We start from the raw sequence: 14,392 nt of genomic DNA on the forward strand, positions 1-14,392 counted from the left end.
CTAATCCGCCAGGCGGATTCGTGCCGGGGACCGACACGCTTTTCCGGTCGGGAAGCAGCGCGTTAGACCGCGCGGCTAGCCGGGTGGGCAAGACACACGAGGTCATGGAGATCCGTCATATGGTTGAGTACGGCCATCTTAGACCCATTGATTCGATATATGACACCCGTGGATTTCGACCAATTCGCGCAGCAATATTGCGTATCTATAAACCATAGTCTCGATAGCCATAATCCTGGCACTGTCCAATTACGACGTTCTGATAAACTTTTCTCTTTCTTACTCGAGGCATCAAATAAGGGACGATCAAAAAGTTTCCTTTCGGATGTCGTACAGTCCAGGATCTGTTTGATAATCTGGCAAAATCGCCGTGAGCATTGAGGCAATTATACCAACGGCGCACCAAGTTGAATATACCCGTTTGATAAAACACTGTGTCCTGCAGCGTGGGAAGTCCGTAACTACCTGCTGCACATCATCGTTCTACAGGAATCGTCGGCCCTTCAAGGCTTTTTCAAGGGACAGAAGCTACGATAATCGCATCGGGAGAGATCAGAACTGTAGGGTGGATGCTGGAGTATCTACCACTTGAGTTGGCGTAACTACTGCGTTATGACATTTTCGATATGGGGACGTGAGTTATCACAAGCTTGGCGCACCATTCCACAACGTGGGTTTCGGCAGACACGGAGCACCGTACACATTCTTCTCTCTCCGATGGATGTACACCGGTGTTTACCTCCGGCAGCCAACAAAAGAATAACAGCACGTTGGTCCTGTTTGGACGCATTTAGTGACAACGTCGTCCTACTTCATGTTTGCGTATTTAATGCACAACGTCGGAAAGACACTAATGCCACAGTAATCCCTTGCTTACATGTCAGTCCTTATATAGCAGCATCGAAGTCGGGCTACATTGCATATGTGAGTGGCGTTCAGTAAGTAAAGAAACACATTTCCTTTCTCGGCCAGTTTCGGTTGAAAAAATGCGGAATTTGTTGTGGAACATCGGGTAATATTCCCGCTACAGCCCCCCCCCCCCCCCCCCCCCCCCACGAACCATGGACCTTGCCGTTGGTGGGGAGGCTTGCGCGCCTCAGCGATACAGATGGCCGTACCACAGGTGCAACCACAACGGAGGGGTATCTGTTGAGAGGCCAGACAAACGTGTGGTTCCTGAAGAGGGGCAGCAGCCTTTTCAGTAGTTGCAGGGGCAACAGTCTGGATGATTGACTGATCTGGCCTTGCAACATTAACCAAAACGGCCTTGCTGTGCTGGTACTGCGAACGGCTGAAAGCAAGGGGAAACTACAGCCGTAATTTTTCCCGAGGGCATGCAGCTTTACTGTATGATTAAATGATGATGGCATCCTCTTGGGTAAAATATTCCGGAGGTAAAATAGTCCCCCATTCGGATCTCCGGGCGGGGACTACTCAGGAGGATGTCGTTATCAGGAGAAAGAAAACTGGCGTTCTACGGATCGGAGCGTGGAATGTCAGATCCCTTAATCGGGCAGGTAGGTTAGAAAATTTAAAAAGGGAAATGGATAGGTTAAAGTTAGATATAGTGGGAATTAGTGAAGTTCGGTGGCAGGAGGAACAAGACTTCTGGTCAGGTGGCTACAGGGTTATAAACACAAAATCAAATAGGGGTAATGCAGGAGTAGGTTTAATAATGAATAGGAAAATAGGAATGCGGGTAAGCTACTACAAACAGCATAGTGAACGCATTATTGTGGCCAAGATAGATACGGAGCCCACACCTACTACAGTAGTACAAGTTTATATGCCAACTAGCTCTGCAGATGATGAAGAAATTGAAGAAATGTACGATGAAATAAAAGAAATTATTCAGATAGTGAAGGGAGACGAAAATTTAATAGTAATGGGTGACTGGAATTCGAGTGTAGGAAAAGGGAGAGAAGGAAACATAGTAGGTGAATATGGACTGGGGCTAAGAAATGAAAGAGGAAGCCGCCTAGTAGAATTTTGCACAGAACACAACTTAATCATAGCTAACACTTGGTTTAAGAACCATGAAAGAAGGTTGTATACGTGGAAGAACCCTGGAGATACTAAAAGGTATCAGATAGATTATATAATGGTAAGACAGAGATTTAGGAACCAGGTTTTAAGTTGTAAGACATTTCCAGGGGCAGATGTGGACTCTGACCACAATCTATTGGTTATGACTTGTAGATTAAAACTGAAGAAACTGCAAAAATGTGGGAAATTATGGAGATGGGACCTGGATAAACTGAAAGAACCACAGGTTGTACAGAGTTTCAGGGAGAGCATAAGGGAACAATTGACAGGAATAGGGGAAAGAAATACAGTAGAAGAAGAATGGGTAGCTCTGAGGGATGTAGTAGTGCAGGCAGCAGAGGATAAAGTAGGTACAAAGAAGAGGGCTGCTAGAAATCCTTGGGTAACAGAAGAAATATTGAATTTAATTGATGAAAGGAGAAAATATAAAAATGCAGTAAATGAAGCAGGCAAAAAGGAATACAAACGTCTCAAAAATGAGATCGACAGGAAGTGCAAAATGGCTAAACAGGGATGCCTAGAGGACAAATGTAAGGATGTAGAAGCTTATCTCACTAGGGGTAAGATAGATACTGCCTACAGGAAAATTAAAGAGACCTTTGGAGAGAAGAGAACCACTTGTATGAATATCAAGAGCTCAGATGGCAGCCCAGTTCTAAGCAAAGAAGGGAAGCAGAAAGGTGGAAGGAGTATATAGAAGGTTTATACAAGGGCGATGTACTTGAGGACAATATTATGGAAATGGAAGAGGATGTAGATGAAGACGAAATGGGAGATACGATACTGCGTGAAGAGTTTGACAGAGCACTGAAAGACCTGAGTCGAAACAAGGCCCCCGGAGTAGACAACATTCCGTTAGAACTACTGACGGCCTTGGGACAACCAGTCCAGACAAAACTCTACCAGCTGGTGAGCAAGATGTATGAGACAGGTGAAATACCCTCAGACTTCAAGAAGAATATAATAATTCCAATCCCAAAGAAAGCAGGTGCTGACAGATGTGAAAATTACCTAACTATCAGTTTAATAAGCCACGGCTGCAAAATACTAACGCGAATTCTTTACAGACGAATGGAAAAACTGGTAGATGCAGACCTCGGGGAGGATCAGTTTGGATTCCGTCGAAATGTTGGAACACGTGAGGCAATACTGACCTTACGACTTATCTTAGAAGAAAGATTAAGAAAAGGCAAACCTACGTTTCTAGCATTTGTAGACTTAGAGAAAGCTTTTGACAATGTTGACTGGAATACTCTTTTTCAAATTCTAAAGGTGGCAGGGGTAAAATACAGGGAGCGAAAGGCTATTTATAATTTGTACAGAAACCAGATGGCAGTCATAAGAGTCGAGGGGCATGAAAGGGAAGCAGTAGTTGGGAAAGGAGGGAGACAGGGTTGTAGCCTCTCCCCGATGTTATTCAATCTGTATATTGAGCAAGCAGTAAAGGAAACAAAAGAAAAATTTGGAGTAGGTATTAAAATTCATGGAGACGAAGTAAAAACTTTGAGGTTCGCCGATGACATTGTAATTCTGTCAGAGACGGCAAAGGACTTGGAAGAGCAGTTGAACGGAATGGACAGTGTCTTGAAAGGAGGATATAAGATGAACATTAACAAAAGCAAAACGAGGATAATCGAATGTAGTCAAATTAAATCGGGTGATGCTGAGGGAATTAGATTAGGAAATGAGACACTTAAAGTAGTAAAGGAGTTTTGCTATTTAGGAAGTAAAATAACTGGTGATGGTCGAAGTAGAGAGGATATAATATGTAGACTGGCAATGGCAAGGAAAGCATTTCTGAAGAAGAGAAATTTGTTAACATCGAATATAGATTTATGCATCAGGAAGTCGTTTCTGAAAGTATTTGTTTGGAGTGTAGCCATGTATGGAAGTGAAACATGGACGATAACTAGTTTGGACAAGAAGAGAATAGAAGCTTTCGAAATGTGGTGCCACAGAAGAATACTGAAGATAAGATGGATAGATCACGTAACTAATGAGGAGGTATTGAATAGGATTGGGGAGAAGAGAAGTTTGTGGCACAACTTGACTAGAAGAAGGGATCGGTTGGTAGGACATGTTTTGAGGCATCAAGGGATCACAAATTTAGCATTGGAGGGCAGCGTGGAGGGTAAAAATCGTAGAGGGAGGCCGAGAGATGAGTACACTAAGCAGATTCAGAAGGATGTAGGTTGCAGTAGGTACTGGGAGATGAAGCAGCTTGCACAGGATAGAGTAGCATGGAGAGCTGCATCAAACCAGTCTCAGGACTGAAGACAACAACAACAACAACAACAAGAACAACAACAGCCCCTATAGTATCATGAAGCTGCAACAGGTAGCTGCGCTATTCGTAGCCTTCAAAATGGCGCCTGGAAAAGAGGTACGTTCCAAGCAGAGAGTTGTCATTGAGTTTCGTTTGGAAAACCAGAGCATCGCAGATACTCGTAGCCGCTTGTAGACTATCTACGGAGACCTGGCAGTGAACAAAAGCACAATGAGTCTTCGGACGAGGGGCTTGTCATCATCGGAACAAGGTAGCGCATACTTGTCCAATCTACCGTGCGCCTGCTGGCCGCCCACAGCTGTGACGCCTGCAATGTTGGAACGTGCGGACACTCTCATTCGAGGTGATCGACGGATCACAAACACCTCGCTGCACAACTGGACGTCTCTTTTGGTCGTGCCGACACCCTCGTCTAACAGTCGGGGTACTCAAAGGTGTGTGCCCGCTGGATTCCTGGTAGCCTGAGAGAAGACCATAAAGAGCAACGAAAAACCGTCTGTCCAGAATTGCTTGCATGTTAGGAGGCTGTGTCAGTTTTTTGTCGAAAATCGTCGCAGGCAATGAAACACTTCTTCATCACTTTTAACCGGACACAAAACGGAAATTCGTGCAGTATCGCTTCATCACCATTCCCCCGAAAAAAAAAGTTCACAGCCGCACTCTCACCCGCTAATGTTATGGCGACGGTCTTCTGTAACTCTGAAGGAGTTACTCTGCTTGATAGCCTACCACAAGGTGCAACGATCTACTCTGCAGTGCACTGAGCTACCCCAAGGAAATTGAAGAAACGACTTCAGTGGGTTCGTGGCCGCAAAGATGCAAAACCGTTCTTCCTCATCCATCCAGGGTCTTTTACCAGTCGACTTACATCTTTTCGGCCTAACGAGGGGCGCCCGCCGCGGGGAACAGTACGTGGTTGATGGGCAGGTTATTGATGCTGCAACACGCTGGATCCGCTATCGTCCAGTGGAGTGTTACCATGCGGGCATACAGGACCTCCCAGTAAGGTGGCGTAAGACCGTGGCATTGAACGGAGATTATGTTCAAAAATAGGATTTTGTAGCCAAAAGAGTTGGAATAATATGGTATATTGAAGTCCTCAATCAAACCAGCCTACTTTCGAAAAAAAGTGTGCATTACTTATTGAAATCCCCTGTTACTGCTTAGTACTGCCAGGTACTTCTCAACTACATTAAAATAAACATAGTCAGTCAGTCTTATTATCTACAAATGGAAATTGCTTGAAATGTGCGTACACTATCTGACCAACAGATCTGGACACCTCTATGCAGTGACGAACTGACCACTACATGCCACGAGAGGCAGACCCTTCAATATAAAAGAAGGCGGGGAGCATTGTGTTGTTAATAGACGAGCAGTAACAACAGAATGCATCCATCAGGAGATATCAGTGACTACTTAAGTGGAATAGTCATTCGATGCCACATGAGTAATAGATCTATCAGCGACATTTGAACCCTTCTACAGCTATCCAAGTCGATTTTTGATGATGTGACTGTAATGGGGAAACACGAAGGAACAACCAAAGCTAAATCAAGACCAAGTAGATCTCATCTGTTGCCCGACAGTGACCATCGGCCATTGTGAAGAATAGGTGCAAAACACAGCATGAAAGCGAACGAAGGAACCACACACTAGTTCAGAAGTGCAACCAGCAGTAGAGCTACCACTCTGACTGCGTAGGGAGGTAAAAAGAATGGGGTAGTGTGGTAGAGTCGTTCCTCGTGAGCAACATATTTCTGTACTCAATGCTAAGCGACAGTTCAGATGGTGTAAAGGGCTATTCCACTAGACTGTACATGACTGGAATCGAGTAAAATGGAGTGATGAATCACTCTATACCATGTGGCAATCCTGTGGAAGGTTTTGGGTTTGGCAAATGCCTGGAGGACTTTGCCTGTTACCATATGTAGTACCAACAGTGAGGTAGAGAGGAGATGGTGTTACGGTAAGGTGATGTTTTTCGTGGTTAGGGTGTGGTCTCCTTATTGCGCTTAAGAAAATGCTTAATTCGCAAGGAAATGAATACATTTCATAGCACTTCGTACTGCCTTCGGTAGACGAACAGTTCGGAGACACTGATTGCTTTTATCGGCATGACAATGCACCCTGTCACAAAGGAGCTAATAAGAGACAACGATTTTGGACAATAACATTTCTGAAATGTGCTGGCCTGCACAGAGTCCCGACATGAACGTAAGGGAGCCGCTTTAGCCTGAATTAAAACGTCGACTTTGCTCGAAACTCCAGCGTTCACATCATTACCTTCTCTGGTTTAGGCTCTTGAGGAAGAATGGGCTGCCGTTCTTGCACAGGCATTCAGTCACCTTACTGAAGGTGCCTGCAGCAGATTAAAAGCCTTCGTAAAAGCGAAAGGTGTACACTGCCCATACTAATGTCGACTTTGACTGCCAGCACACTCTCACACAACCAAATTTACCTATTAGTTCTTTCGTAGATATATGTCCATACTTACATATAATTGTCCCTGTAATATTAATGTACTGCGTCTCCATTTTTTAACACACAATGCGCCTCTTACGACTATTGCAATTATAATTTTACCTTTATGATACTTACCTATGAAGAGTACCGCTTTCTCTTTTCATGTATATCGGTTTTCATCTCTAACAGCAACACACTATTACTGTTACTAAACAACACACTTGTAAACCCAAGGTAAATCAATATAATATTAATGATTAGGTGCTACCGCAAAATGTAAACAAACAGCCTTATACGGAAGTCTGGTCACAATTCCGGTTTGATGTTGAAGGCATGCGTAGTACGCCACGCTGACTCCACAGATATTGCTCCCCAATGGTAAGATATGAAGTGTATATACGACTGCAAATTGGTTAGAATTATTGGTGGTTGGAAACTGAAGTAAAGTAACCAAACAGCACCTAAATTTAATTAGGGAAAAACTTTCGATTTCGACAGCTGTAACCGTCATCTCCAGGTCTTAAAATTTTTTGTTATAAAACTTGTTCCATTGTGACCGTTACCCCATGCTGTCACTATGATGGATATAAATGCAGCACATCATACATAGTTTTCTCAAAAATAAAACCATTTACAGTTAAAAAGCACCTTGTGCATGTGCGCATGTTCGCAGACGTAGGATTCACAGAGGCTTGTTAATTCTTAGTTCTGTTAGTGCCACGTTTGCGAACATTCCCATGGCCACAAGTGGCTTTTTAACTGTAAATGGTTTTATTACTGACAAACGTATGTGTGATGTGATGCGTTTTATCTACCATCACGACAACATGACATGAGGTACTGGCTCACAATGAAACAAGTTTTATAGCAAAAATTATTTGTAAGATCAGAAGGTAACAGCTACAACTGTCGAAACTGATTTTCAACAATAAAGATTAATTTATGCGATCATGATTACTGACAGTTTTTCCCAAGTGAAACATAGATCACTCCATATGAGTTCTGAGTACTAGGGAACGTGGTTATTTAAAGTTCAACATCGGAAAAGTAAATACTACATGTAGTTCTAAGTTAAGAATTTTAAATAGTGACATGTGTAATTGCAAATATGTTTTCTTCATCTCACTGCGTTTTTTTTCTGGGTTCTGTGTTTATTCCTTGGCATTCCATAAAGGGAGAATTCCATAAAAGGGTGACTGAACAATGGACAGAGAGACTGTTGTTAGAATAGTTACGTTATGATTTCATCAAGGTGATACTATAATCTAAACGGCGAGAGAAGACCCCTGACAGCTGGTAGCACTGTTGACAAGTTCACGCCGTGAAGTGCAGAAACCGACAATCCTCAGTACTGACCGTAGCCGCCTAGAAAACTCGGGTGTTGCCATAGACAAGTAAAGAAAAGTATGTGGCGTGGGAGTTCGTGATAGGTGCGCGAAGTAGCCACACATTGTCCAGTTTTACTATCACGGATCTCCACTGGTCGTTAAGAGTTGTCCTTTGCGTAACAGTAAGGTGCATGCAAAAGACATCCCTACGTTATGTGTATGATTGTGTGCGTGCACATGGGAGGGAGAGAGAAGCGCCGAGAATTTATAGGTGTTATGTTGTGTGTCGTTGCAGCTACACAACAAGTGCGCGTCACAAGTGAAGCCGGAATGCAATCTGGGTGAGTTCCGGGTGCACGTGTTGCCGCCAACTGCCATCTGCCCCATTGTACTGGACAGACAACGATCTATCTGCAGGCCGGGCAGGCGTGAACAGCGCCCCGCCGAAGCCGCAGCCGCAGCCGTGAGTATACTTCCTTACGTATTCGTCCCTCTTTGGTTTTCAACCTCTTCACCTTACAACTATTTTCCATGTACACTTTTACAGGTAATACTCACTCACAGGGGAACCTCCCCATGGCACCCCCATCAGATTTAGTTATACGTTGGCACAGTGGATAGGCCTTGAAAAACTGAACACCGATCAATCGAGAATACAGGAAGAAGTTATGTGGAACCATGAAAAACATAAGCAAAATATACAAACTGAGTAGTCCATGGCAAGATAGGCAACATCAAGGAGGGTGTGATCTCAGGAGCGCCGTGGTCCGTTGGTTAGCGTGAGCAGCTACAGCACGAGAGGTCCTTGCTTCAAGTATTTCCTCGAGTGAAAAATTTAATTTTTTTTATTTTCAGACAATTGTTATCTGTCCGTCCGCCCGTCCGATGCGAGGTAACTGCGGCGTAGTATGGGGACGCTACACCTAAACAAACATATAAACACACGACATCAGTCGACTACAGCGCACGGGAAGAGAGAGTATTCCTGCTAACGAGGCTCCCTGGCTGGCAGTTGGCTGTTCGCTACTTTGGACGACAGTGCATTAAATACGTGAGATGTATTCCGTGGGCAATATGAATACAGCAAATATAGCTCGCACGGTTTTGCGGTGAGGTCGCAAAACACGGACACTAAACTTATTACAGTGAACAGAGACGTCAATGAACGAACGGACAGATCATAACTTTGCGAAAATAAAGAAAGTAAACTTTTCACTCGAGGTAAGATATGAACCACGGACATCTCGTTCAGCAGCTGCTGCTCACGCTAACCAGGGGACCACGGCGCTCCTGAGCTCAGTTACTCTTTAATGTTGCTTATCTTACTCATGGACTACTCAGTTTGTATATTTAGCTTATTTTTTTCATAGTTTCACACAACTTTTTTCTGTTTTCTCGATTGATCTGTGTTCAGGTTTTCAAGGGATATCCACAGTGCCAACTTATAACTAAATCTGAGGCGGCTGCCATGGGGAGGTTCCCTTGTCAGGCAATTAATTAGTCATAATTATGGTAGTGTACAGATGATGCGTTTAATGATATTTATACTGAACTTCTACAAAAGTAGCATACATCGACTAACCTTTAATACTTTGCTTGCACATTCCATAACATTTTCCACCTTCACTATCACATCTTTCACCTTCTCGTCGTCAATAAGTTTTAAAAAGTTAACAGTAATTGGTTGCGACTGTCCACGAATGCATTTTCTGCTATTGCTTTTCGCGTGTAGACTTCGAGGTAACAAATCTAACATTCTGGATGGTGTCTGTTTGTTCTATATCGTGTCTCCCTACCACCGTCGCTCAACGACGTTCTGTCCTTGTTTTGTAGGGAATTGACTAGTTTGAACCTGGGACCTGTTGCTGGTAAGGAGACGCCAGACCACACATGACATGTAGAATTTAGAAGAGTTCAGTGAGACTAGCGATGATATAACCAAATACTTAATGATTTCAGCGTCAGCTCCACTGCACTCCCTGTAAAAGAATCTTAATACTAACTAAATTTAGTGGAAGGGGTTCAAGGCTTTCCTATTTTTAGTTAGCTGGTAAAATAACGTCGAAAAAGCAGTTAAGTTTACCATTGGAAATTTTATTCTACTCACAAAACATTGTTTATAAACTGCACTACTGATAAAAGGAAATGTTTTAATACAGGATGGTAGAAACCAACTGCGTTCAACAAAAATGTGAACGAATATTCCCTGAGTGGGTTTCCAAGTTCTACAATGCATCAAAGGATGACCTATGCCATATCACTTCTAAAAACTAGGTTTAAATTAAGTTTCACAAAAGAGAAAACCATCAAAATGGTCTACAGTGACCCTCAATTATCTTTAATTACTTATCTAACTTCTCGTAAATTACAGTGGCTGATGTGGCTTCTCAATAACTATATAACAGAAAAATCATAGCGTTTCAGATTTTTACTTCAAGTGGAAAATGTGAACACCATGAGCTTTAATTTACAATCTACACTAGTATTACGCAAATAGGGGGTGTAACAGATGAGACTTCTGCGGTTCTGAGTGAAGCTTTATGCGCTGTTATGCGGCATCGCGTGCGTTCATTACCTTGTCGGTGTTCATCAGGGGGGCGGCGGCCGGCGCAGCTCCGTCCAGCTCGCCCTCTCGGAAGCAACTCTCTTCCCCTAACTACAGTTTACCGAAGTTGGTTAAAAAAAAAAACTATCTGGCTGTGTTTTCATCTGACCAATCAGGGTCTCAACGTTAACCTTAAGCTCCGTCTACAAAAATTCTGTCTATCCAATGAGAAACTTTATACTTTTCGTGGTGGGGCAATGTTTTTAAAGTTTGCAACGTAACAGAGACGTGAAAAAATCTCAGGCTAAAACTTGCAGCTACTGTGGTCCTTTCAGCGTTAACGTAAGATCTATACTTTTCTTCTGGAGGGCTCTATCTTTTAACATGGGCTGGGGGTGGTCCTAACGTAACAGAGACGCGAAAAAGTCTCACGCTAAAACTTGCAGCTGGCCTTGTCCTGGTGGTTAGCTGCATACGTGGGTGTCCGTCTCTTATCGTAGGGCCTTCTAACTTAACACGGTTCTGCTCTCGGCTTCTGTTCTCGTTTCTCCCCTCGGAACTGCGTCTGTCTCACGGTGGGAAGGTATGACATGCATTTAGGCATTCTTGTGTTAGTCTGTAGTATTCCATTTGCTCACTCGTTACTCGTATTACTTTGGTTAATTTAATGTCACGATTTATTCGGAGCTGTGTGACATATTAGTGGATTTGCTTATCATGTCAGGGTTTTCATGGAAGGTGTTGGATTTGCCTGACACCGTACACAAACACGCATTACTTTTAGCTGAAATAAGACTGTGTCTAGCCACGCGACCACACTAAAGCGCATGTGGGTGGGTCAAGGCTCAGTTTTGTCGAGTAATAACACAGGCTGTGTTTTCTAACACCACAAACAACGAGGTGCAGCACCTAGGCTTTTAGTAACAACAACAAAAACATCTGATACCGCTTTTCGTGAAAGAATGGAAAATTTATATTTATTATTAGCATTCAGAAACCAATAATACAAAGATAATTTAAGGGCCGATTTGACTGGACAATTACATGACTCGGTAGTCGAGAAAGTAGGGGAGGGGATAACCGCTCCATCTCATTATGGGAAAGACTAGGTGTTAAGTGAAAGCATGGGTGGCTGATGTGATGTCGCCACGACGTTTCCGTCAGATGGTGTCGTGGGGCTGTTGTGTGGCAGCAGTCTTTCTTCATCTCAGTGGCTAACGTCTTTGAGGCGACACTGTTGGTGGCCTAGTTCCATGCTTCCTGACTAATCCATCTCTAGGAAGGAAGCTGACTGTCGGCCGACGCGATGTTACTGTCCTCGCGCGCGATGCCTATTGTCTGTAGTGATCAGCTTGTAGAGGCGGTGTCATTTTTGTATTTGGAAGCTGAGGTCAGACGACGGTAACAGTCGGATGCTTAAGGATTCAAACATCGTACCATACGAAAGACCGTCTGACATGAAATGGAAAATGCGTATGTCACAAAGTGACAGCGGCCATTGGAATAAATGCAGGGATCCGATTCTGAGAACTGTGTCCACAATACTCTGACAAGCCTTCAGAGAGTAAATTCACAACGATTTGCACGAAACAGCATGAAAATCGATTATAATGATGCATTATTAATCCATCCGACTGGCTGCTGCAGCTGAGCTATCTTCATTCCTGTCTACTCTCCAAATTATCGTTCATTATTCAACTGATTTGTCTCCCTCAGTCCTCATCGATTATTCCCATTCCTCGTTCAGCTGCCCTTACCCAGCAGTTTTGTTCGCTTCTCCCCACTCTGTCTTTCAGGGCATCGATTTTCCCGTCGTATTATCTTTTTTACTGGCTGACTCAATTTGCAATCTCACCCAATGAACGGCGAACACTGGGTAACGACACATGCTATGTTTTCGTGCAAGGTCCCAAAAGTTTCCAACTTGTGGTGACTGGCGTGTATCTTGGGACCACCTGCACTTTCTCACGCAGTTTCATGTAGCGACAGTTTCTACGATTACTGCTGGTTACACTAGCGGCTTGCATGTAAGGTTTTCTTCTTGTGAAAAAGAATTTCTCTGATTTTTTACTGCATTCCTGACTGATCAAGAAGGCTGCAGTAGAATAACGGGCCAACTTGTTTGTAATGGGAATGTCTGTACGCCTTAGATAATGTGCCTCTGGCTCTAATTGTTCAATGGCATCATGCTGCTGTCAATCTGTTGTTAAATGGGACAACCTTTTCAAAGCGAAGCACACAGTTAAGTGGAACCATACCTATCCATCTTCTGTGGCTTTCGGGGAAGTATAACTACGCTAAGGTGCAATTCAAGTGGAGCACTTTTGTCGCCCCAACATATCTCACCCCTCTCCCTGTAAAGAGACACGTTATTATCATAACAATCCGCTTAAAAGTAATTTCATCTAGATAATTTCTTTTTTTAATACTATATTCACTGTGAAAATCTTATCTTTAAACAAAAATATTCAGTATGCATTGTGAGAACCAGCAAAGCAGGCTTGAAATATGTTGCAATTTGTTAAATTAAACATAAAATACATATTAAGTGACTGGTCCAAAATTAACACATTGACTCTGATCTGTTGTTTTTCCTTTGCATGTGATGTTCTTTTTGATCGCAAGGGCAACTGAAAACGTGGTCATTTCCATATGCGAAACAGTTATGTTGCTGACTATTAAAATTGCAATGTTATAAGCGAAAGCAAATTCCATTTACTATATGTATACAGTACAGTACAAAGAACACATAATTATATTTGTAGGTGATTTTGAGGTATGCAGAATGCGAAACTTAGTACATAGAGCTGCCACTGTTGGCGTCAAGAATTTCTGTAAGCCAACTCACAACAATTCAGAATATGCTTGGATGACAGGCATGTGTATATCATGCTGCCTTAATTCAGTGTCAGAGTTTAACACTTCCAGGCACTGGCCACCACAACTCATGACCAAATGTCCCCAGTGGGTGAGAGGACGCTGGCTATGGCAACAGTCGAACAGCCTCCGTATCGAGGTATGTCACGGAAGTATGGGAAACATGCGGTCTTCCGTTATCTTGTTGAAAAATCTCGAAGACAGAGGATAGCCGCTGGCCTTAACACGTAAGGAACGTAGCGCTTCCTGGACAAATTATTCTTGGGCTAAGCTGACGTGCTGCTGCTAAAGTGTACAGTGTTTTCGTTAGGCACACCAGTCAGAGCGCATCTCTTCCCTCCAGTGTCAAGGAAACCGCTATAGAGGTCGCCGGGCAAAAGGTCTAGTCTCGTAAAAGTCGTCCCACTGTCTTTGTGGATACTTACTTGCTGCAAACAAGCCCACTTCCTTACTCAAGGTACGTGACGTGGTTGTGCTATGCTGCACAACCCAGCGAACAGTATGTCTGACCTCTCGAGCACTGTTCGCCTGAGGGTATTGAATGTGGCCCTGATGAACTAACTTATTCAAAATTCGCATGACAGTAATAGGATCAGGGCCAACGCTACCAGCAGTATCGAGGAAAAACGTTTCTCCTTCTTACACAAGGCATCACACGATGGCCTTACAAAGAAGCAACATTCATAAAGATCTATATGCGTAGCGGCGGGGTGGGGTCGGTCGTCTTCGTTTTTGTTCAGTTCACCTACCTCGATAGGATTCTTGCCGATGTCCCTTCACTCCGTGGTAGCAGACACGTGCTAGGCAGTTTAAAGCAGCGTTGATGCAACCACCACCTAATAC

General features: G+C 43.5%; 1 protein-coding gene across 3 annotated transcripts in view; it reads left to right on the top strand.

Annotated features, from left to right (window-relative positions):
* The window catches only part of LOC126298407 (diacylglycerol kinase 1-like), a 1,060,073-nt gene that overhangs the window by 803,563 nt on the left and 242,118 nt on the right, over positions 1-14,392 (top strand). For all 3 annotated transcript variants that reach the window (XM_049989725.1, XM_049989723.1, XM_049989724.1), the window contains one exon: positions 8,423-8,590. In XM_049989725.1, the coding sequence (XP_049845682.1) occupies positions 8,423-8,590 (168 nt within the window). The remainder of the gene's footprint in view (positions 1-8,422; positions 8,591-14,392) is intronic.

The sequence above is a fragment of the Schistocerca gregaria genome, chromosome X (assembly GCF_023897955.1).
Source record: "Schistocerca gregaria isolate iqSchGreg1 chromosome X, iqSchGreg1.2, whole genome shotgun sequence".
Taxonomy (NCBI): domain Eukaryota; kingdom Metazoa; phylum Arthropoda; class Insecta; order Orthoptera; family Acrididae; genus Schistocerca; species Schistocerca gregaria.